The sequence below is a fragment of the Clytia hemisphaerica genome, unplaced genomic scaffold, assembly GCF_902728285.1.
Source record: "Clytia hemisphaerica strain Z4C2 unplaced genomic scaffold, Clytia hemisphaerica genome assembly, whole genome shotgun sequence".
In the NCBI taxonomy this organism is placed as follows: domain Eukaryota; kingdom Metazoa; phylum Cnidaria; class Hydrozoa; order Leptothecata; family Clytiidae; genus Clytia; species Clytia hemisphaerica.
This window is the reverse complement of record NW_027103875.1, coordinates 58,737-82,397: the sequence shown is the minus strand read 5'-3', so window position 1 is coordinate 82,397 and position 23,661 is coordinate 58,737. Positions and strand designations below refer to the sequence as shown.

General features: G+C 35.3%; 2 protein-coding genes across 2 annotated transcripts; one reads left to right on the top strand and one right to left on the bottom strand.

Annotated features, from left to right (window-relative positions):
• The first annotated feature begins 4,397 nt into the window (after positions 1-4,397).
• Positions 4,398-7,384, top strand: LOC136808360 (uncharacterized). Its single transcript, XM_067064890.1, has 2 exons — positions 4,398-4,588; positions 6,997-7,384. Exons 1-2 carry the CDS (start codon positions 4,420-4,422, stop codon positions 7,290-7,292), a joined length of 465 nt encoding a protein of 154 aa, XP_066920991.1. The 5' UTR covers positions 4,398-4,419; the 3' UTR covers positions 7,293-7,384.
• Positions 7,385-8,394: 1,010 nt separating this feature from the next.
• Positions 8,395-16,001, bottom strand: LOC136808359 (replication factor C subunit 4-like). Its single transcript, XM_067064889.1, has 13 exons — positions 15,885-16,001; positions 15,297-15,455; positions 14,507-14,567; positions 14,301-14,359; positions 13,951-14,020; positions 13,452-13,525; positions 12,978-13,098; positions 12,701-12,745; positions 11,810-11,893; positions 11,354-11,434; positions 10,652-10,696; positions 9,681-9,752; positions 8,395-8,765 (listed from the first exon to the last, which is right to left on the bottom strand). Exons 1-13 carry the CDS (start codon positions 15,980-15,982, stop codon positions 8,673-8,675), a joined length of 1,062 nt encoding a protein of 353 aa, XP_066920990.1. The 5' UTR covers positions 15,983-16,001; the 3' UTR covers positions 8,395-8,672.
• Between the last annotated feature and the right edge of the window lie 7,660 nt (positions 16,002-23,661).

The window sequence follows — 23,661 nt, the reverse complement described above, 5'->3', positions numbered from 1 at the left end:
CATAAATTTTATCATAATTTTGAGTTTCAACCAATCACATTGTGGGGTGGACTTTTGCCGGTTTTATGGCTATTTGTACTGCAGGGAAACCTCCATAATACGACCGGTGAATGAGAAAATGAAAATGTTCGACTTATGGAGACACTCGCGTTGTATACGTTCGAATCATGATGTATTATTATTTTCCAGTTTTAAACCACTTCGGAGCGTCTTTCGGTTTATCGTTGTACTTTTTGTTCACTGCTGCGGTGATTGTATTGCGTGCTTCGGTGCTGTTCGGTATTTTATCCGGAATGTGTTTTCCATCTTGTAGGGTAGTACTGAAATAAAAATTTCGTAAAAATACCGGGTTATTTTGATTAAACGCGCCTTAACTTTCTAAGCTTGTAGGAGGGGTGTTTATTACGGGGCACTCAAAAGGAGGGGGTGTTTATTAAAAAGTTTTCTTAGTAAGGTCACTTGCTCGATGTCAATCAAAACCTTTTCTTCTGCAGGAACGGGGTTAAATTAGTTCGAATATATCTTCATTACTCATAAATTGTATTCTGAGTTCGTTTCCGCGAAAAATCATGTTTTTCAAGAAAAGAAACATAGATATTTATGAGAGTAGAATTATTGACAGTTAGTGCAGTTGCAAAGAAAACACAACGACAGTTTTGAGGAGGTGTTGCAATTTCAGCACACACCGTTTTAGCACACACGCACAACCTTCAAAATAAAATAAATATAAAAACATCTATAATGTCCATAGAATTTTAGATGAACGTTAACATAATGTTGTTTGCCAAGTATGAACAAGTCAACAGACAGTTCACCATCAAGTACAATAACAAAAGAATCATCTTTCATCTTTAAGTCTATGAAAGCTCTTTCACAAACAGGTTTTCTATAAGAACAAACTAAATAAGAATATAAGGCTTTGATGGCCAAAATATTCAGAACAAGTTAAAAACATTTTAAGGCTTTGCAGAATCTAAAACACCCGAGTTTTTAAGATAATGAACCTCTGATAATATCCGTCGTCATGATTGCGGCGCGTTCTAGGCGTGCTCTGGATGGCAAATAAGTGACTTCACTTTTCCTTGCCTAACTCAATATTATTATGTAAGATCAGCAATCAAATCGATTAACAAATACAGAACACCTGGGAGTATAGGATCATCTGAAAAGAAAAAGTTGAAAGCTCCTTTCCAGGGCACGCAAACTTCTTAATCAGCCGATATAAAGATACCATACGGTATATAATGTTCTAATATATTGGATATGTTCATTTATAGATATGAATTCTATAGAGGTTTGAATGGGTTCTGTCACCGGAGACGGTCTGATGAGCCATCATTTTTTATACTTGAATGGCACTTAGAGAGAGAGCAAGGAGACTACAAGAAGCCAAACCTCATGAATGCCAAGGTGCATTAAAATGCATGCTATTCTTAGATTCACAATAAACGAGGGGGGGGGTGTTGGAGAATTTTCAAAACTTTAATAAACGGGGTGGGACCTAATTGCCGGAGGGTTAGAAATTGTACTTCTGAAAACCCAAAAATAAGGTAACTATAGGCTAAAAGGGAAAACTTTCGAAACATTAACAAACGGGGGAAAGGGTGTATATTTGGAACCTAAGAGTACATCTACCAACACTTTCTTGATTTCAAAGGCTCCTCCCATGACAAAGTTTGACCTGGCAAAAATTAGCATTCTATTACTAAGCACATTGCAGCAACATGGGACATCTTACCCGGGCTTACAAAATGGAATTCAAGCATCGAGCTACTAAACGCCTTTAAAGCACCCAGGAATAGAAAATGGACCCTCTTATCAGGGGATTTGCAAACAAAAATGGTCTAACTCATTGTTCTAAGCTTTTCACAAACTGTGGTAGACAGAGGGGGAGAAATTTTGCAAATACTTAGAGCGTAAAGCAAAGAATCACATTACACATTACAACGTGTATTAGCTTATTTCTTTCTAGAAATAATATGAGGATTTCTAGAAACAAAAATGATAGGATGCATAAGTATGCACTTGAAGGAATTGGATTGACTCTTCCTAACTCTTCTACTAAGGGACCGCCCTGGTTCATTCCCTGCGGAAGCGGGAAACTAAAAAAAAATATAAAAAACGAGGATATAGTGACAAACTAGTCTGTCGAGAAATTCTGAAGGCCAGAGAACCGAAGTGAGATGATTTTCTCTTCAGAGAGCAGAACAATATAAAAGTTTGTAGACGTAAACTGGTTTCCAATGTAACTTATCATCCTGCCTTTGCCAACATTAAGAATGTCTTGCGAGACATTCATGTACTCCTCACAGCGGCGAATGAAGAACATCGCAAGGTGTTTTCTTTAAGAGAGGCAAAAGACTCAAAGACCTTCTTGTTCGATCCAAACTCTCTAAACCTAAGAAAACAGGAGGTCAATCTGACAAATGTTAGAAAACACACTGCTTGATGTGTCCTTCTATCTCTAAAACAAAATCTTTTAGGAGCACTGCTTGATATGTCCTTCTATCACTAAAACAAAATCTTTTAGGAGCTCAATAACATCGGAGGAGTACGAAATCAGGTGTCATTTGAACTGTGATTCTGAACATGTTGTCTACCTAGTGACATGCAAATCACGTCAAAAAACAATATGTAGGCAGCACCGTAAAGTTTAGAAACAGGTTTAACCCTTTAAGTGCCAATGTCGTATATATCAGCCCTCCTGTAATTCCCAGTCTGAGTAAGAAATCATCATTTTTGTACCGTGAAAAGCACAGGCCAAAATCAAATATTGACCTGTGCCGACCAATCGAGATCCTATTCAGCGCGCAATCAACGCAGAGAAAAGTAACTATGACGACCATCCAAGATCTTTGATGAAGCTCAAAGTTGATGATTTTATTCCCTTCGTTGAAAACACAACTTAAAAATGTCATGAATGCTTTTCAAAAGGAGTCAATGATAGAGAATCATAACATAAAGATCTGCCTATTATTTCCATTCCATTAAAGTAACATTACCAAAACTGCTAATTTAGTAATTACTGTTATACATTTGGGAATCATGTAAAAGATTTCTTTCGAAAGAAACTCATTTCAATTACATTTGGAAGTTTCTGGGGAGTTTGTAAATGGTAAACTGCATACTGATACAGTCTGCTAGGCATTAATATGGTAAGGTTGAAAATGTGTTAATTGTTGGAAATTGGTTGGTGTTTGTCACACTTAATACGATTATTGTTACAGGATTTAGTTTGTATAAAGTTTTTACTTTAAAACAGAAATTTGATATGGTCGATTTTAAACGTTTTTGAGCACTTTCAGAAAATAACTTTTTTATCAAATTGAGCATAACTATCTAATGAACAAAATTTAATAAATAATCCATCAAAATTTAAGTTTATCTTTCTTCTTTTCCAATGAAAAAGGATTGGTTCTTTTAATTTTAAAATTTCTAGATTTCGAGAAAATTAATTTTAAAGAGAGAAACTTTTTTGTGGCGCACCCGGTATTTCAAAAAGCTTGCTTAACAGAAAATTGCTAAACGGGTCTAGTTTTCGAGTTAGATTCTTATCTAACAAAGCAATAAATGCTGGCAGTCCAATGTGTGATTCCATAACCGAGTAAATAAAATCGAATTCAAACTGTGCAACCTTATGCTGATTTTGGAGTTTGAAATTTAATAGTCCAGGGCTACGGGGTTTTTTCCACCAACTTGAACGTTCGAGAAATCTGTCACCGTCGTTTCTTTTCAAATTAATTGAAAAATTTATCAGATGTAAGTTGAGCTTTCATTTGAAAAGTAATCTCAAGATCTTATTTCCAATTTCAAGTTTAAATTAACCTCTGTTAGGGGTTCATTAAAACATGTATGTGCTAAAAAAACTTGTTATATAATCATGATACCCGAGCGAGAGAAATGCGAGAGAAATTTACGTTTTTTTTTTTGCTGGGCTTTGAAGGTTTCTTGATTTCAAATTTCGTTTTTTGCTGAATTTTACAAATTCAATCCATTAAATTACTGACAATATTTTTAACTTCCTCTTTATATATGATACGTATACTTCCTCGTAGCAGCGTTGGATGAGGGGCGGAACTTGTCAGGTTCTTGATTCCCCCGAGGAAGTCAATTTCTTCATTACATCGACACATTTTTTCCTTTATATTAACCACAACTTCTCTCAGTAAAGATCTTGAAGTCAGTGGGGGATAACATAACAGGTGATATATAATAATAAGGGTGGGAAAAACATTTACTTTTTAGAACAGAGTCAGTGCTACAATGGAGGAAATTTTAGTATCTTTTTTAGTAAGCTCGACTTTTCAGCCGATTTTTTCAGTTTCACCGGTTTCTGCAGTACGGGATTGCATAAGATCACTCAATATATTTTGTTTTGCTTTGAATTTATCCAAGATCAAGGAAAAGAAATAATCGAAGATGACGAGCGAGCAAAACGAATTTGTGATGATCGACAGCATTCCTTTTTATTTCACACAACCTAAAGAAATTCTCCACAAACTACAAGCTGAATTTACAGAACTTTTGAAGGGAGTTTTAGGCGATGACTTACTGGCGATTCATCCAGTTGGGAGTGGAGCAATCCCAGGTGAGAATATCACCATGTGGTGATTTGTTTATGGTTGGCCGAGTATCCAATCCTGGTAGAATTGAAACCAATTCTCTAGGGTTGGTCCATCGAGTTTAAAGCCCGAAGGGCTAGAGTAGAATCTCTAACCCTTCCCAGGCAAGAAAAAGTGAAGCCAATTATTTCCCATCCAGAACGCGCCGCAATCATGACGACGGATTGTATCTAGTGCTTGTTTTTGAGGACTGCATTTTTTGAATCTAGCGATAGATGTTACTTTTAATCCGGCGTTTGCGTAAAAACCACGCGCAGACGTTCTGGATGGTCATTACCCGTCCAGGAGTTTCGAGTCTAGCCCTTCGGATTGGGAAGTCAACGAGTAGACCTCGTAGCCTCAATCTTAGACGATGTTATCGTCCGTTACATACAGTGATAGTAAAGGCGGGAAAATATGGCGTTATGGCGTTATGGCGATATACGGGAAAAAATCGGCGGGAGAGTTTCGAAGAAGACTGGCAACTCTACCGACTGTAAACTCTTTTCGGTAAAAAAATCCGTTTGCGAATTTTCTTCGGCTTTGGGCTTTTTTCTTAGATAGTGATTCGTCTTAGACTATAGCATAGTCTACCTCACTCTTTGATTTTCCTGATGGACTCGATGAAAATTCGCGAGCGCTTAAATAGAACCAAACAAATCGAAACATAAGAAACGGGGTTCGAGTATTCCCCAGGGTGCCTAATAGATTTTCTCGTTTTTTAAGGGCTCTGACCATAGTGAATTTTTCATAATTGCCGTGTTTAAAATGTGTTTTCTGACTGATGTAACCAAATAGACTATGGCATGTTATACATTTTCTGTTAATTCAAAAATTGCATTGAAAAAGTTTGATGAAGAAGAAAATGAAGACTTTTGCGAGGAAGAGTATTTCAACTTTGAAGAGCTTAGTTTCGGCGAAGAAAAAACATTTTGAAAATTTTTTCGCAGTAGATGATGTATCTTTTACCGAACATTAAAAATTTTTGCGGAAAATTTTTGTAAATGCTTCTTTGTCTCGAAATCTTCAAAATAGTGGTTTTTCATCAATTTTTCATCTGGATTTTGCTTAAAAAAACATTCATAACTTTTGACACATCTTTTTAGAAAAATTTTCCGCAAAATTTAAAATAGTTCAATTCTTTGCGGACAGTTTGAAAAAAGTTCGAAGCAAAAAGGTTAATTACCCATTAAAACTTAGCACTTTTTATAAAAGAAGGTGATGCAACATATTATTAACGTCTTTTTAAAGTTCATAACGTCATTTTAGCAATTGAGTTTTTAATTACTCTTAAGGGATTTGATTAAAAAGCAATTTATAAAGGCAATTCTTTGTTAAAAGTGTTAAAGAATCTAAAACATAACTTTTATGTTCAGATACTAAAATCAATTTTCTGACTATGGTCAGAGCCCTTAATTAACGAAAATATTCAAGGTAAGGTTTTGCTTGCTCTATTTTCAACAGTACGATTCCCATCACCCGCAGACAATAAGGGTTCATTAGATTCGCAAATTTACGACCGCCCGTTATAAAGCACCTTTTAGAGTAAACTTATTACTTAGTTTAGGCATTCATGGGCAAAAAGGTCACCAAGGATTTTTTATAAACTGGATATAAAAGTAACAGATTTTTGCCGATTTCTCGTGTACTAGCTATGTCCGCAGTAATGATATTATTGTTCACTCTTCTTCCCTAATTAAATGATTTTTCGAAAAACTTTTATTGCATTTCTTATCGAAAATCACTCATCCAATTCCCAAAAGAGACTTAAAACTTTCCTGTGAGAGTCAGATTCTTCCACTTAATTGCTAATTATAAGTCGTTATCACGTTTCAAACTGTGAGAAAGATCAAAAGACGTGTTGTGTACAAGAAATTTAATGTTGACACCAGAAAACTTCAACCTCAAAAAAACCACTTTGCCACCACATGCCTCCAAAGGATTTTCATACCACAGTGGAGCCAAGACACTCAAGTCTTATGTATGTTAATTTCAGCTCTTCTGGGGACAGTCTTGGAAAGATATTTCCAATTGAAAATCTTGTGTCACTATAAGCATTTTGTCTGAATTTCTTGTCTAATGATGTTTTTCTCACATTACTCTTCAGAAATGTATCCAGCTCGGAATGCTAGCCTCACTTTCAAACTTTTTTTCTGCAAATGTACAAAAAGAAAGAGCTAGAGAACTTTTTAAAAATAAGACTGATAAAACATTCTTAAAAATCAGACATCTTCGAGCCGCCATGACAGTTGTCCTTTGCGGACAAAGCTAGAACATCAATCGTTTTCTGAAACAATGAAAATACAATGATCGCTCTCCATCGTTTTATGAGTCGTTTATCCAGTGTATAATAAATCTTTGATGTCACAGTATAAAAATCCTGTTTTGTCTTTAGATATGCCAGGCACGCCAGTGATCGATCTTGCAATGTTCATGAAAAACTTTCCCCCGACAGAAGAACAGAAAACCAAACTAAAAGAAGTCGGTATCGAAGTTTTGTTCGATCCGGCACCTCATAGCGATCAAGACGTCTTTTTCATGTCAACGAATAAAGAATGCGGAATTCACTTTTTAAAGTATGATAACGAATGGGTAAAGGGCGCTTTGGCATTCGTCCAATATCTCACACAAAATGAAGCGCCCTTCAATAAATACCGGCAGACGAAACTTCAAGGAGCAGCTATGCAATGAGGTAAATCCTCGGAATCAGGGATGGAAGAGTTCTTTAAATACAAAATGTTTAAGACAGCAGTTGCTAAAGAACTTTTAGAGGGAGCGAAAATCTGGGCATTCGACAAAGGGAACTGGGCAGCACCAGATTATTCAAATATTGTCAAATCTTCTCTTTGAAATATAAGTATTTCTTCCGTATTTTATTTTATTTTACATTTTCAACGAAATGGGCTTTTTCAGAAAAGTTTCTTGAATATATAGAGTGGAGAATATAACATTTGAAAATTTACCCCAGATATTGTGACTTTTGACCCCCCCCGGACAAGCATCAGTTGACCCCCCCTGGACATTCAAAATTACCCCAAAACCCCCAGACAAGGCTAATTTTATCGATTTTTCACCACCCCCGGACACTATATCCTCCACCCCAATGTACGAACATTTTCGGAAAGAGCCAATCTTTATGAAGTACCAGGTGACCCACGAAAAAGTTCAGACGTTTCTCGACGTCTTGAGGCCGAACAAATGTCCCAAAGTGCTTGGAGTTTAGATATTTAGAAAGTAGATATCCTCACTTAAAATTTGAGCTATCACATTTTAAATTTGACCAATTCATTCTCTACTTATGAGCTTTTAAAGTCAAAATTCACTTTTCGGAAAGTGTAAAAACCACGTAAAAAGGGGTATCAAATTTGGTATTTTTAGACGTTTTTGAAAAAAATCTGAAAAATCTACAAAAGCGCCAATTTTTATAAAAACTAGTCTTGTTTTAAACAAAAATTACTTTTAAAGGTGTTTTTTTAATTATTAATGTCATAAAACTCGTTAATCAAGTCAATTTGTAAGTGATTTTCTCACTGATTGCATAAATTTAATACCTCTTTTTTACGTGTTTTTTACACTTTCCGTAAAGTGAATTTTGACTTTAAAAGCTCATAAGTAGAGAACAAGTTGGTCAAATTTAAAAAGTGATAGCTCAAATTTTAAGTTAGGATAACTACTTTTTAAATATAAAAATTCCAAGCACTTTTGGACATTTGTTCGGCCTCAAGATGTCGGGAAACGTCTGAACCTTTTTGTGGGTCAGCCGGTATAAATATGGTAGTCCAGTTTCTGTCGTATAACAAGTAAATGATAATGGCTTATTAACGAACTCATATTTACATTTTTTTCAGTTTTCCCATGATCATGAAAAAAAGCTATCAAATCCATTTCCTCTCAACAGTTTAACGGGCTTCCTTAAGTTCATATCTGTCTCAATTTCACATTTGAATACTTGAATACAAAATACTTGAATACTAGCAATCCAATCACCATTTTATTCGTCGAGTAATGCTCGCATGCCAAATCCAACGAATTTATGATCGTAGTCTTCGAAGCCAATCCAATACCTGAGTCCTACTGTTTATTGAATTGTTCCATAATGCCAGCCGCAGCGGCCATAATCTGAAGGTATTCGTCTGCCCCATCGCATAAACATTTATCGACAACCTGGAAGCAAAACAATGAAATTCTTAAAATTCAATTATCACTAGAGTACTGAGGCAAAAATAAAAAAATGTACTATTTGTTTTGCAGTATTACGGAAAAGAGTCAGAGGCAGATTTTTTTGGCTAGCTCAGGCGAAAATAAAAAAATGTAGTGTTTCCAGAATGCGGGTGAAGGAAAAAAGCTCTCATGCGGCCGGAAGGAAAATCTTTTGTTGCTATTTTTGATAACTTTAAATCATTGAAATATAACTTTAAAGATAGCTGTTATGTACAAACAGTATGAAGTAAGCCCTGAATACAATGTATCAACTACTAACAAACAAAACTTGATTTACAAGCGGGAATTTCTAACCAAACGACGTTTGATAGCTTGAACCGTCAACTTGATTTTCTTTATAATGAACCATATAAATGAACCCATAGTCTGCGGTCGGGTCAGACAATTTTATTTTCCCACCCGGCCGGTTTCCGGAAACACAGATCTATCCTGGCCACCAAAAACGTTACTGAAGTCATAGCCATCATAAAAATTAGAAAGATTGGACTTAATCGCGTAGACTTAATTTCGCGAACAAGCAAAAAATCAGCTTAAAAGGTCAAGTGTATTTACAGCATAGTTTCGCAAAATTTCGTGAAAAAGGCAAAAATTACCAGAAAAACGAGACTTGATTTCCGGAAAATTACTCCGTTTTACAATGTGAGAGTGTTGTGAATATACTCTTCACAAGAATTTCGAAATTTGGTTCCATTTCAAGTAGCAAGCGTTTTGGCAGAAAAAGAAAATCTAATTTATTTTAATTTCTATCACACATGGAACGCAAAAGCAGTACGAGTAGGGTATGGTACAGGGTATGGGTTGGGTATGTTGTTGGCAGAATCGACTGTCTGGAGAGTGTTTAATGCAATGACATCTTACCGATAGCTTCTCCATGATGACAGCTTTCTGGTTGTCATTCAACACTTCACTTTCCACCAAGCTGTCGTGTATCTAACGAACAAAGATGTCATTCTTAATCATATTCTGTAAAATGTTTGTACTCTTAGGTTCCAAATAAACGGGGGGGGATGGAAAATTTCGAGATTTTATAAACAGGGGGGGGCTAATTGCCGGGGGGGTTTGGAAATCGTAGTCTAATCGAAAATTTTTCGAAAAATTAACAAGCGGGGGGGGGGGGGGGCGTTTATTTGGAACCTAAGAGTAAATCTTGAGGATTCTTTCAAAGTATAGACAATCAATATGAAGTGCTTAGCAAACATTTAAAGAGTGCACGATACAATTGCAGCGCTTCGGAAAGCTTAATTATAATAAAGCTTAATTATATAAAAATTGATTTTTTGGAAAATTCATAAAATGTAGACTACGTGAAAAAAAAAATGCTTTGTGGAAAAATGTGATGTTTGAAAAGTGAAACGAAAGTGACATCTATACACATCGACATCTAAAAGCGATTAGATTGCCATTTTGAAAGGCTAAAAATATGGCCGATAAGGTCCAAATCTTAGTTGGCCCTAAGTGACTAAATTTTGGCTTGGTGACTAAAATTAGGGCCGATTAAAAATATGGGCCGACTAAAAATATGGGCCGACTAAACATTTGGGCCGAATTAAAAGTTTACAATTAAGCTTTCCTTATTTTCCAGTATTTTAAGCTTTCTCCTATTTTCATCTGCTTGTAAATTTAGAAATGGCCCAAATTTTTAGTCGGTCTTTTTAATTATTAGTCGACCCTTAGTGACTAAATTTTGACGAGGTGACTAAAATTAAGGTCGACTAAGTTTTGATAAGGAATACAAATTGATGACATGCCCTTTCCCTGACACTATGCGAAATAAATAATCCTAGACCTTCTCTCCATAAAAAGAATCTGTGAAAAGCGAAAGAAGGAACCTGTGTGACAAGCTGTGATCCCGAATATCCATTCATCATGATCTCCTGCAAAACAAAAGATAATGTTGTCGTTTAGTTATGGATGAAAGGTGACTACGTACCGGATGGGTTGTGCATAAGGAGTGGCGACCGAAGGTCAAGGCGTCTGTGCTTTAAACCAAGGGGTTCGTAGTTCGAATCAACGCTCTTTCCAATGTTCCGTTCATAGATAGCCGAGTCGGCTGGACGTGAACCCCCGTGAAAACAATCGAAAAACGGCCTAAAACTCCTAGATTACTGGGGCTATCCACTTAAAAATCTACTCTATCTATTTATTGAACGTCTCACAAGTCATCGAGGAATAACTTTGCTATGAGAGTCCAAACGAGTCAGTACTTAGGTTCCAATGGGCAGGTTGCCAGCATCCCTCTGCTTTAATATTTCAAGAAAACATTACAGTTTGCAACCCTACAAATTGCTTGAATTCCTTTTATTTACCATAAAAATTTAAGACTATTGACTATTTAGATGAGTTTAAAAACAAAATCACCGAGGCTAAAATCTATTGTTCATGCAGACTCTGTTCTAGTGTTTTTAAATTTTATAATTATTATTTACCATATAGTAAATATTCCAATGTCATTTTGGATTTGGTTAGTACTATTTTTTATTACAAACGATAAATAAAGAACAAATAAAATAAAAAATTAGGGCTACAGTTACCTTTATTTTAGCATCCAATTTATCGAAAGATCCAGATGAAAAAGTTTGAGTGAGCGATTCGATTATTTCGGCAGGGATTATCTGTTAACAAAAAAGAACGATCAGATGTTGTGGTCTCCAGGGAAGAGATTGCATGGCTGTGTTGGAAATATGAATTATAGATCTGATTCAATTGCCTCATCCTCAATAATGTTCGAATTTCGTCGTTTTTTCTGAAACTATATTATCCCCTGGGAATCCAAATCTTTGAAGATTGACCGTCTAAATATCCATACCACAAAAATGACCTTATCTTTTGAATAACCCCTGAATATCGAGCTCTTTTCATGTCTATACACCTCTAGAACATCGATATTTTAAACAGTCACTTACGATTTTATTGAAAAAGCTCTCTTTAGGCACCAAAGACCTGAAAAATAGCTTATAACATAATACATATATATAATAATTTCTTACTCCAGCCATTTCAACGATGTCATTAGACGTGATTTCCTCTTCGCCTGCTTTCAGCCTGTGCGCACTCTGTAAAAACGTGATAGCCTGAAGACAAAAAAACAATCATTTTTTTATAAATTAGACACTCATTAAAAATGTTCTTTCTACAGGGTGTCCCGAGAAAAAGTACCGAGTCTTACCACGTCTATAAAAAGAAAGTTCTTGTGATGTGTGTTTCACTAAATTTGCAATGTTTATCAAAGTTTCTCTCTGTATCAAATTAATTGTCATGCGATACTTTTACGGATAACTTTTACAAAAAACAATTCTCAATCACTTTAACGTCATGAAAATTGTAAAGAAAGTTAATTACTTTTAATCATAATGACCGTTGGAAAAACAATTATTTTGTTGGTATATATTTTCTTACACTTTGTTAAACACACGCAACATAACCTTCTACTCAGAATCATGTTCGAACTCGAGACACACTGTATGATATGATATAGAAAGGAGGCGCGCCCCTTGTTCTGACAAAGCAGATTTATCAAGATAATCTCTCGACATTTGTGGGCCTTGGGAGGGGAGAAAAAGTTGTTTTCTTTTATTTGAAAAATGTTGTGTAAGCAAAATGGTAGGAAAACTCGTACAGAAATTCATGAGATGCACCACTGCAATGTCTTCTAGCATTACATCACGGACCACCCAATAGCTGATTGGTTGCAAGTGACGTAAAATCGGTCAAGACGTCACTTGCAACCAATCAGCTGTTGGGTCTGTGGAAGACATTGCAATGGTGCATATCATGAATAGCTCTATTTCTTGTCATAAGCTATTTAAATCGTGTTTTAGTGATTTTCCCTACACAAGGTTCCTTTCAGTTTTCAGAATAGAGAAGGTAGGCATACTGACCTTTCTCATGTCGCCTTCTGCAGCTTTTATTAAAGTATCGATGGCCTGAAAGTAAAATAAAGTGGGTTTTTGCAGAAAAGATCTATACTTATCTGGGGAGATAAAATTCCAAGAAAATACACTTAAAAATACATTTGATTCGAACGATTTGACCCGGTTTAGAACTCGTATAACCAGAAAAGTTAAATGGATAAAATGGTTGGGAAAAATGTTCAAGGGAAACTCCAAAGCGTCCCCTTATAAAAGGGAATATGTGAATGAGGTACTGAATACGCACTGAGTTATTGATTTTGACGTTCTCCCCTTTGGAGATCATTGCTAATCGTTCTGTGATCGTGTCAATCGATAAAGGTTTGAAACGAAACTTTGCACACCTAGAAGTTATTGGTTCGATGATTCTAAATAAATAAAGAAAAGACCATTTCGTGAAAAAGGTTGTCCACTAACTATCCTCTCATAGAAATGGCGGGGACACTTCATTCAAAATATTCAATAAATAGTAAAGCAATCAACACTAATAAATGTATAGAAAAGAAGAGCAATTAAGGATTTCCGCATTGTGATAAGAATGCAAGAGTGATAATAGCGAGATTTTCCTAAACAGTGCTGTTAGACTCGTGAAACTAGAAATTGATTGGTTCAGCTAAGAGAAATACCTTAGCTTAGGAAGAATCTCTCCATACGATTAATAACAAAAATAAAATTATCTTCATCTTTGTCTGTATTTTCAAAAAAAAGAGTCGCTGTTAACCTGCTGACGTAATTACAGATGAGACAGAAACGAGTTGTTTTCGTTTGTTTCTCCATTGTCCGTCTCAAGGCTGCCTACAAAAGAAGAGAAATAATCCCAGTACAAGACAGAAAATCAGGATCTCGTATTTTTCTTGAAATTCGTGAATCGAGGTGAAGTCTGGGTAGCTTCACAGCCCTCATATACAACAGGGCTAGATATTTCTCTCTCATTAGCATTTATTTGTTGATTATTTTGATTAGAAATAAGGACTAAATTTATGATATTTTTCATAAAGGGCTCAGCACGAAGGATTAAAAACAATATATCCTTGAAAGATTACAAAAAGGTTAGTGAGAGATCTAATTTGGAACGGTAAATTAATTTTTTTCAAAGAATCCTTTTAAAAGTTCGGGCCAAATTACGATTACAATGCCACCCACTAACAACCAAAGAGTAATGTTATTGTTAATGTGTGCCAAAAGGTATATTTCATAAGAAGAAGAAACTGCATTTTTACCTGCGCATGTTTGGTCATAGAGTCAGCCTCATCTAAAATGACAATCTTGAACGGTGGACAGGGAGTGCCACTGTAGAAAACAGAAATTAAAAGAGTTCCTTAAAAAATCTTTGAAAACCCATTTTTCATTCAACGTTCCCTTTCAAAGGGAAGAGTCCGTAAAAGATGAGTTAGACTTTAAAAAGCTGCGCAACATGGAGAACAAGAGTTAAATGCAACCATCGAAAGGGAGAAATTCGATAGAAATTTACGGTAGCTTATTCTGCTTTCTGATGGCAAATAGCTCAAATATTTGATCTGTTTGCTTAAAAGAAAGAAATATTTGCTGCAAGGAAAACAAACACACTTACTCTGGACGTTTTGCTGAAACTGATTGACTGGCAAAAGTTTTGACTTTATCACGCACCACCTGAAAGTAAAAAAACAATTACTAGAGTTTTAAAATTGATTTAATTTATTTTTATCAGTTCAGCAAAAGATTGCATTTTCTGGGAACGAGAAATAACTGAGTATTAAGAAGCTTTATCATCTGCACGATAAGCTGAAGCTTACTTACCTGGATACCACGTTCATCTGATGCATTCAATTCCAAAGTTCGACTTTTGTATAAATCATGCCTTAATAGTTCAAAATAACAAAAAAGATTAATTCAATATACAAGCACAATAAAGTCAACAACTTCTACTTCTTCTTTTCTCTTACTGTTAGGGTTCTTAAATCTTTTCAAATTTAGAAAGGTCCTCTGGATTTTGAAAATGATAATTTGAATAGGTTTCTGGTTAAGTTAAACTGTAGATATAAAGTTAAGATCGGAATTCTTTCAAAAGTAACTTTGAGCTTGTTTCACATCTATAAAATAGTCGAACGTGCGCAACGCACTGGGCTCAACTTCAGTGGCTTCAAATTATTCATAGGCCCAATTGTAGACCCCCAGATATTCACCCAAGGAACAAGTGTGCCAAATTTCAGCCAAATCCGACCTTTTTTGAAGTGTCCAGGCTGCCCCAAAGTTTTAGCCTCGTTTTGGCGAAAAAATCGTCCCCAGGCCCCAAAAATCAAAATTTTCAAAAAATGAAAAAAACACCCCCAGATATTCACCCAAGGAACAAGTGTGCCAAATTTCAGCCAAATCCGACCTTTTTTGAAGTGTCCAGCCTGCCCTAAAGTTTTCGGACGGACATACATACATACAGACATACAGACATTCTCAGATTATAGCTCAACTGAAGTTGAGAATTACATATTTGCACTCAATTAATTCGAAATGGTAAAAAAGGGTTGTGATTCACTTTATGAAAGTGACATTGGTTAAAGAATTTTTGATGAACTTTGTGGAAAACACAAACCCGAACAGCTGACGACAGACAGCGAGAATGGTTGAAGTTTTTCCTGTGCCTGGAGGTCCGTAAAACAAAAGATTTGGAAAATCATCTCCTTTGACAGTATTTTGCAACACTGCAACAACTTCATTTTGATATGCAACATCAGTCACTTGCTTTGGCCTACTAAATGAAAATTTTGATTCAATTGGGTTAATAGCTGGAGAAGGTTAGAACATAGTACAGTTTACCCCACAAACCCTTAGCAAAATCTTAATTGAGCTCAAAATTCCATAATTTGAAATATGATAGAATCTAATCAAAGAACTTCTATTTTGTATCAATGAATATTGAAAGAGGAATATTTTTCATACTTTTACACCGCATATTTGTGCACACTCTAATGATATTTAGCACAACTAGAATTAGACAGGAGACCCCGCCCTGTATTTTTGTATTCTGATATTATACAGGACGGATTAAACCTATGAGGCAAATTTTGGAGTAAAAGATAACAGTTGAAAATTGAGTGCTTTTCTTCATTTCTAAGGAAAAAAGAGTGGAAAGTTGGTTTTTTAGGAAAGTGTGACCAGTGTAGTAAAACAGGATACTCACTATTTTTCAACCCATGGTATAATCTTTGGAGCACTCTTTGAAGATTGTCCATCTGTTTTGACTTTTGATCTTTTTGGTTTGCTGAAAAAATCTGCCATTTTTTTTCTATACTAGAAATAAAAAAGAGCTTATTTTGTTGGGTGAAGAAACTAAAGTGAGCAGAATTTCTTCATGTCTTGCCATATTTGGCCTTTTTAAGTGGAAGTAAATGTTTTTGAAAATTTCTATTGCACAAACTTCAGTGGCTGAACGTAAAACCAACGGAAAATTAGATATTACCTATCAAATAAGTCTTGTTTAATTTGGTATACTAACACTCTCCCAAATTAGCATGCAATAAGGCTTGGAATCTTCCCGCGCGACATCCTATAAAGTATTAGAGTTTTATTTCCATAATATGGAGCATATAGTTTCCGGCCTAAATGGCTGGAGTAATCTAATATGCATCACTGACTCAATAAGGCGATTTTTTCAAAAAGTTGTCAATATTTTCCCTTTGTTTAGCAAGACAAAATTGAACTTTTGACTGTTCAAAACAAACGGCACGTGGCCTTTTAAACTGGACAGAGCGAACGGCCCTCTAATGTTCGCCAAGACCTCAAACAATCAATTTTGTAGCATTGGGGGAGATGAGATTGTATAATTCTAGACAGAACAAAAAATCTCTTTTAACCTCATTAAAAAGGAAACCTGAGATCATCATATGGCTGCCTAGGGCATCTTTTTTTGAAATGATACTATCTTGGTTAAAACAATACTATATTTTTGAGACGATACCTTTGTTGAAATGATACTATCTTTTTGCGTCTTTTTCAAAACAATACTATTCCTAAAAGGAAATCTATAACGCTCAAAAGTTTTGTACCGCCCATAAAAATCAAATGAAAATTAAAATGGCTAAAAGACAAAAGGTCTGGAAAAACATCTACAGGTGGGCACTCATGAGTTAGGGGTTAGAGAGAATTAGATAGATAAACAGAGTTGATATCTTATGTGGATAGCTAGGTTCTAGGACTTTTAGACAGTTTTTCAATTGTTTTCACAGGGTCCACGGCCAACCGGCTCGGCTATACATGAATTGAGCGGAACTTTGGAAGGATAAGGATTCAAACCGGGTCCCTGGTTTTAGGTGCTGACGCCTTGATCATGCAACCGCAAATGAGTCTGCTTAAATCACGTGTCTCGCGTGCCCTAGTGCCTTAATATTTTTTACATGCCTTTAGTGCCCTAGTGCCTCGTGTGCCCTAGTGCTTCACGTGCCCTGAATTTTTCACGTGCCCTATTTTTTTCCATGTGCCAGCTCCCGCGCGGGTAAAAAACTTTAATCTGTGTACGCAAAGCGATTCTAGCTTTGCGATAGTGCCGCAGATCATCAGTGAATAGTATTCAATTATCTTTATCCCTTTATTTTCATTCCTAGAACTTTTGCAAAAAATAGGAAAAAAAGAAAAGATGTTTTTTACTGCTCTATTCACATACTGAATTTGAAAGATCTTCTATGTGGCGTTTTTTTTGCAAACTTCAAAAAACTGATTTTTTGTCCCGCATAGGGTGCAAAGTCCAAACATGCGTTTCCCGTAATTTTTGTATGAAGAGTTAGGTCTATACTGTCAAGCTATTTCTTTACATGCATTGACAGTTGGATTCCAGGATTGCGCAATTTATTGCTCTTTCTTCAAAAATTGAGGTTTTTGGTGGGAAAATAAAAAAAAGGTTCCAGAATTTTAGCTACCAACTAACCGCCCAACCTATTTTTTTTCAAAGCTTCCAGCACGTGCGTTTGGTTTGGGAACGCAAAAATTTGTGTAGAAAATAAACCTTGAGCACAAAAAATGCTTTTTTAAACACTTTTTTCCACCAAAAAGTTAATAACTTTTACAGACTTACCTTCCCCAAACATTGAAGAAGCCTCTACTAATTAAAGTAAATGAGATAACATAAGACAAAACCTTAAAATCAAACAGAATTTACAACCTTTCGTCCAAAGCAAAAGATTTTCTCGCTGCCATCTTGTTTTAGAATGAGAATTATTTTCGTTTCATTTCACATGGAAATTTTTTTCATCCAATCAGATCGCGCGATTTCACTTTCGCTTTCTCTAGTCCAATATATAATATAAAAGAAAGTCCGAAAATGTTCATTTTAAACAGGTACGAGCCGGGAAGTATCTTATCCATTTGGTGGACTAACTTTCTTGGGGTTTTTCTTGTTCCTTATGGTAATAAGAATATTTTAAGCTTCTGGGCCACCTGGATTTCTCACCTGGGTATCCATAATGGCGGATTTTTGGTCATGTGACCCCCGTAGCCAAAACTGAAAATTCTTTAAACCCAAATATAGGCATATCATATATCAATCGATCGGAAATTTGATACTGATTAATTGAGATACAAAGTTGGGTCTGAAAACTTTCCTATCTCGAGATATAAATCACTTTCGTTTTCTCAGGTTTGGCTGCAGTTGTACATGAACAAACGACTGGACATCCTTCTCCTTCGTAAGCACTGCTAGCTTCGTTGCCGCCTCGTTAAAACATAAAATGAAACAATAGGTTTTGATGATCTACCTTGGGAATACCTTTTACACAAAGTCCATGTTGTTCTACTCTTCTCTAGTCTTTTATCTATATCATAACAAAGATAACATATGCGAAATCATCGTCATTTTTCAAAACTCCGATGAAATAATATCGAGTATCACAGGAAAAAATTTTTGATTTCCAAGGTTGGAAATTTCAAATTTTCTTAGTTGGAAAAAAGATAAAATCCAATGGAAAATCCAACCTGAAAATGTGGGACATTCTCCAAGGTTGAAAATTTTGCATTTTCCATGGTTTGGAATTTTCGTAAATCCAGGTTGAAAAAAGCCAAAATCTAAATCTAACAAGGTTGGAATTTTTGTAAATCCAGGTTGAAAAAAGCCAAAATCCAAATTTAACAAGGTTGGAATTTTCGTAAATCCAGGTTGAAAAAGCCAAAATCCAAATTTAACAAGGTTGGAATTTTTTAAAATTCACGTTGAAAAAAGCCAAAATCCAAAAAGTGATGGCAGAGATGTGGAAAAGAGATCTTAAACAAGGTTTTTGTTTTTGTGAACAGTCACTCGCTAGCCTAGGCTCGATGGCTCCCGGTCAATCTCTCGTTATTGTTCGCACAGATACGTGGTTGATCTTAGATCACTCACACAGCTCAGCAGGGCGCTATTTGAAACTATGACACAAGTACCCTATGTGCTTCACTGTGCAAACTCACTGCGATTGACCGAGGCCGCTCCGAAGAGACGCCTCACCTGACGGAAACTTACAGCTTGACTGCTCACATTATAGCCTAATATCTAGGTTAGCTATATATCAAAACAGTTTTGAGCGAAAAATCACTTGTGGTTTTCCCAAGGACATGCGCAGAAAATGGTTAGAAAAACGTAATTTTCCACATGGATTTTTAACGTTTTCCAAACTGTTTGGAAAAACACAAATTTCCAACCCAAAAAGTCTAGTTTTCCAATCGAAAGAGTTTCATTTCACAAAAATGTATTTTTCCACATGGTTTTTTTAACGTTTTCCAAACTGTTTGGAGAAACACAAATTTTCAACCCAAAAAGTCTAGTTTTCCAATCGAAAGAGTTTCAATTTCACAAAAATGTATTTTCCACATGGATTTTTAACGTTTTCCAAACTGTTTGGAGAAACACAAATTTTCAACCCAAAAAGTCTAGTTTTCCAATCGAAAGAGTTTCAATTTCACAAAAATGTAATTTCCACATGGATTTTTAACGTTTTCCAAACTGTTTGGAGAAACAAAAATTTCCAACCCAAAAAGTCTAGTTTTCCAATCGAAAGAGTTTACAATTTCACAAAAATGTATTTTCCACATGGATTTTTAACGTTTTCCAAACTGTTTGGAGAAACACAAATTTTCAACCCAAAAAGTCTAGTTTTCCAATCGAAAGAGTTTCAATTTCACAAAAATGTAATTTCCACATGGATTTTTAAAGATTTCCAAACTGTTTGGGAGAAACACAAATTTCCGACCCAAAAAGTCTAGTTTTTCAACTTGAGGTATCAAATTTACTAAAATATGTATTTTCACATCGTTTTTGACCTTTTTTTTCAATTCCCAAACTGTTTGGAAAATAAAAATTTCCCACCCAAAAAGTCATGTTTTCCAACCAGCCTTGGAAAATTGTCATTTCTACATGGGTTTTTTTCACTTGAATTTTCAAGGGCATTGGTTTATTCTACAAAACCTATGGGTAATTTACGTTTTCCAAATCAGCTTAAGGTAATCGCTCAAATTTCCAACCTTCAATTATAAAACCAAAATTTCCAACCCAAAAATATTGAATTTCCAACCTTGGAAATCGAATTTTTTTTCCTGTGTATAGGGTTCAAATTATGATATTCTTATGACACAGGCTCACAACTTTGGCATACTTTTTTTTTTCAAGTCAACAGATGCCTTGCAGTTTAGTGAAACAGTTTCAGTTTTTTGGTTTTGAACATTAAAAGGTATGCAACCTTGGAGTTTTTACAAGATACTTCACTAATTAGTCATTTAAAGTGATAGAGATGACTCTTTCTTTAGAAAAGGTAATAAGATTCTTTTATTACATCTTAACGACCAACCAAATCAAATATGAGCATGTAAAAACTCCAGCTTGTCCCTCTCATTTGACCGAAATTCAATCCCACAATCCTTTTTTGTTTTAATTCAAGAGTCGTGAAATTTATTACTTTTTCTTTGTAACTGAGTGTAATTTGCGTGCAAGCATAATTGACGCAAAGGTTGACGGGATTGAATTTCTGTCAAACAGAAAAATCAATGTCTATTTTTAGATTCGCTACGGTATGCTATTGAAATGACAAAAGTGATTCAAAAGTATACACGCAGTTGAAATTCTCCATTTCAGCGTGTAAAAAAAATTGAAAATAATTATTTTGTGACTTGAGAGTAACTAGCCGTATGCGCAGCGTCGCACGCTCCGTGTCCCAATCCAGCAAATCACTATACATCTAAAAAAACCCCAACGGAAGAAAGATAGCTACTGATTGATGATAAGATTTTGATTTTATAAAAGAAAGGAGAAAAAAGTTCAACGCCATGAAGAGGAGGCTTTGTAGAGCTTTGTTAGATTTTCGAAAACTTTTATAAAACGTTGTAAACACACACGTTTTAGTTTTAGCATATTAATATATAGATTTTTAAACTATCAAGCTATCTATCAATCATTTTACCTAAGTAATTCAACGAAATAGCATTGTGACGGAATATCAACGTATTTTTTATACCAATTTTAAAATACAGGCGGCAACGAAGCTCGTTTCAAAGACACAATGGAAGATAGACGTCCAGTTATGATTTATCCCATGTGGAGGCGCAGTAGTGTACCAAGTATTGACCGTCGTCTAGGAGATCAGGACTAACTCCAACTCGGTGCTGTGTTTCACTTAATGAAAAGTAAATGCTACTTTGCTAGGGCCAACCCATACCATGTGATGGTCGTAGGGTGGACAGAAACTTTACAGGCCGTTCAGTGACTGTGCGACAAATCTGTGCTATTGTCTAGACAAGCTTGCAAGAAATAAAAACTTTGGGACTTTGTTCTTTTTTAGGAAAATAATTCAAAGTCTGACGTCTGGCGCATACAAAGCTATCATGGCTTAGTGGTCTCAAAGCCAGACTAATTTCATCAAAATTTTATGCTTATGTAGCTACACAGTTCTGGAAGTTCTAAGCACTTCCCGAAGTCTCAAAGACAGGCTACACAGATTTCTCGTTACATGCACGAATAATAAAGATATAGGAATACACTCTTCTCGAGATGCATAAATTTATTGTTGTCCTCATTTTCAAACAGATTCCATTGCTATAAAATTACATATTCACAATGATAATTGTGTTGTTTACACCTCATGAGACATTTTGGATTTCAAGTACTTTTGTTTTAGAGTTAATGTTTGCCTTTTGGGAATTTAAATTGGTTTAAATGTATAATTTCATAGCAATGAAATCTGTTTGAAAACGAGGACAACAATAAATTTATGCATCTCGAGAAGAGTGTAATAGAGGATCTTGACGGATTTTACTCAGTAAAATTCTCCAGCTCGGGTTTTTCCGTGGTAAGTCTAAACATTTTAGGGCAATATAACCACCTAGAAGCACTTAATTCTGGTCTGTAAAATACACACAGCGATTTACATGTATTCTTGATTCTTTGCATGTGTCAAACTAAAGAATAAGGTTCAACTTTGTTTAATGTCGAGATACAATGAGAGACTTTGTCAAATATTTGAGTAATAGCTTGTAAGTTTTGCCGTTTTTTGGATGAAATCTTACCAAAAAAACATGCTTGTAAAGTGCTGACCAGACACATTTAGCCCTTATATATTCCCAGGTATCTCTCTGAGTATAATATGAGGAATGGAGTGGCTCTAAACCTTATTAAGCATCATTTCACTAATTCATTTCAGACAAAAAGACCGGTTAGTGTAAAACACAGGTCACAGGTCACAGGTCACGGGTCACGGGTCACATGTCACAGGTCATACAAATTACAGACCGGAAAACTGTAATGCACTCGTAACATACAACCCATAACATACAACTCACAACAAAAGTTCCTGAAAATATTATATGTAATGGAAATGTAATATCAAAATATGGTATTTAGAAGACTTAAACGACAAATCATCAACCCCAAAAATTGACAACAAATGACACTTAAATTATGTAAATAATGATGTTATCTCAAAGTATGAGGTTTTGTACACCAATTAACAATAAAATATTTATCATGCGTAATAGGATGCCGACGCTGCAAGTGGATATAGATTGACAGGTTTTGAAAACAATAAATACTCCAAGAGAGCTGTTTTAGAGAGATGAAAATAGTGACGTCATTTTATCAAAAATACGAAGCAGGGGATAAAAATATTAAACATTTATAAAATATAATCCCATTGACGCTATTTTCATCAATTCTTGTTATCATACCCAAGGTGATGCAGGAGATAAAATGAGATATGACATTAGTGATTGTAAAATAGCTATTTTCCTGTTAGGGGCTGTTTAAGGCAAAGGTGAGATCGATATTCGAATATTTCTTTATTCTTTGTATATAACATTCGTAACATGCGTATAACATTGAAAAGATAACTTTTTTGCATGCGTGATATAGATGTAATATATAGTACAAGTATTACAGGTCTGTGTTATACACGGCATAAAACGCGAAATCACGTGGTAAACACGTGGATAGATCTTTAGCTTTAAAATAGTTCTAGATCAATAAAATACCTTTGGAATTATATCATTGACATTAACAACTGTTTTTCAAACATTTTCTTTGTGTTTTACAGTAATCAAAGCTGACCTGTCAACACTGACCTGTGACCTGTGACCCGTGACCTGTGACCTGTGACCTGCGTTTTACACTAACCGCAAAAAGACCAATTTTGAGAGAAAAAGATCTTTTTTCGATGGTAAGAAAATTGTACTCTGGTCTGTAAAGCACACATTTTTACTGCAAAATTTTTGAAAATTTGCACAAACAATTTTTAATGCCTTTTCTAGGAGCACATAAAGTTTTGATATGTTTAAAAGCATATTATATGACTAAAAAAATTGCCTCACTCCATGAAAGCCCGCCTACAACTGCAGCCAAACCTGAGAAAACGAAAGTGATTTATATCTCGAGATAGGAAAGTTTTCAGACCCAACTTTGTATCTCAAAATTAATCAGTGTCAAATTTCCGATCGATTGATATATGATATGCCTA

What these genes read in the sequence shown, in the direction of transcription:
- LOC136808360 (XM_067064890.1), top strand. Translation starts at nt 4,420, where the DNA reads ATGACGAGCGAGCAAAACGAATTTGTGATGATCGACAGCATTCCTTTT. An exon ending in TGGGAGTGGAGCAATCCCAG is followed by an intron (nt 4,589 to 6,996) that starts GTGAGAATATCA and finishes TTTTGTCTTTAG; the next exon opens with ATATGCCAGGCACGCCAGTG.
- LOC136808359 (XM_067064889.1), bottom strand. Translation starts at nt 15,982, where the DNA reads ATGGCAGATTTTTTCAGCAAACCAAAAAGATCAAAAGTCAAAACAGAT. An exon ending in GTCTGTCGTCAGCTGTTCGG is followed by an intron (nt 14,568 to 15,296) that starts GTTTGTGTTTTC and finishes TGAACTATTAAG; the next exon opens with GCATGATTTATACAAAAGTC. An exon ending in CAGAAGGCGACATGAGAAAG is followed by an intron (nt 11,894 to 12,700) that starts GTCAGTATGCCT and finishes TTTTGTCTTCAG; the next exon opens with GCTATCACGTTTTTACAGAG.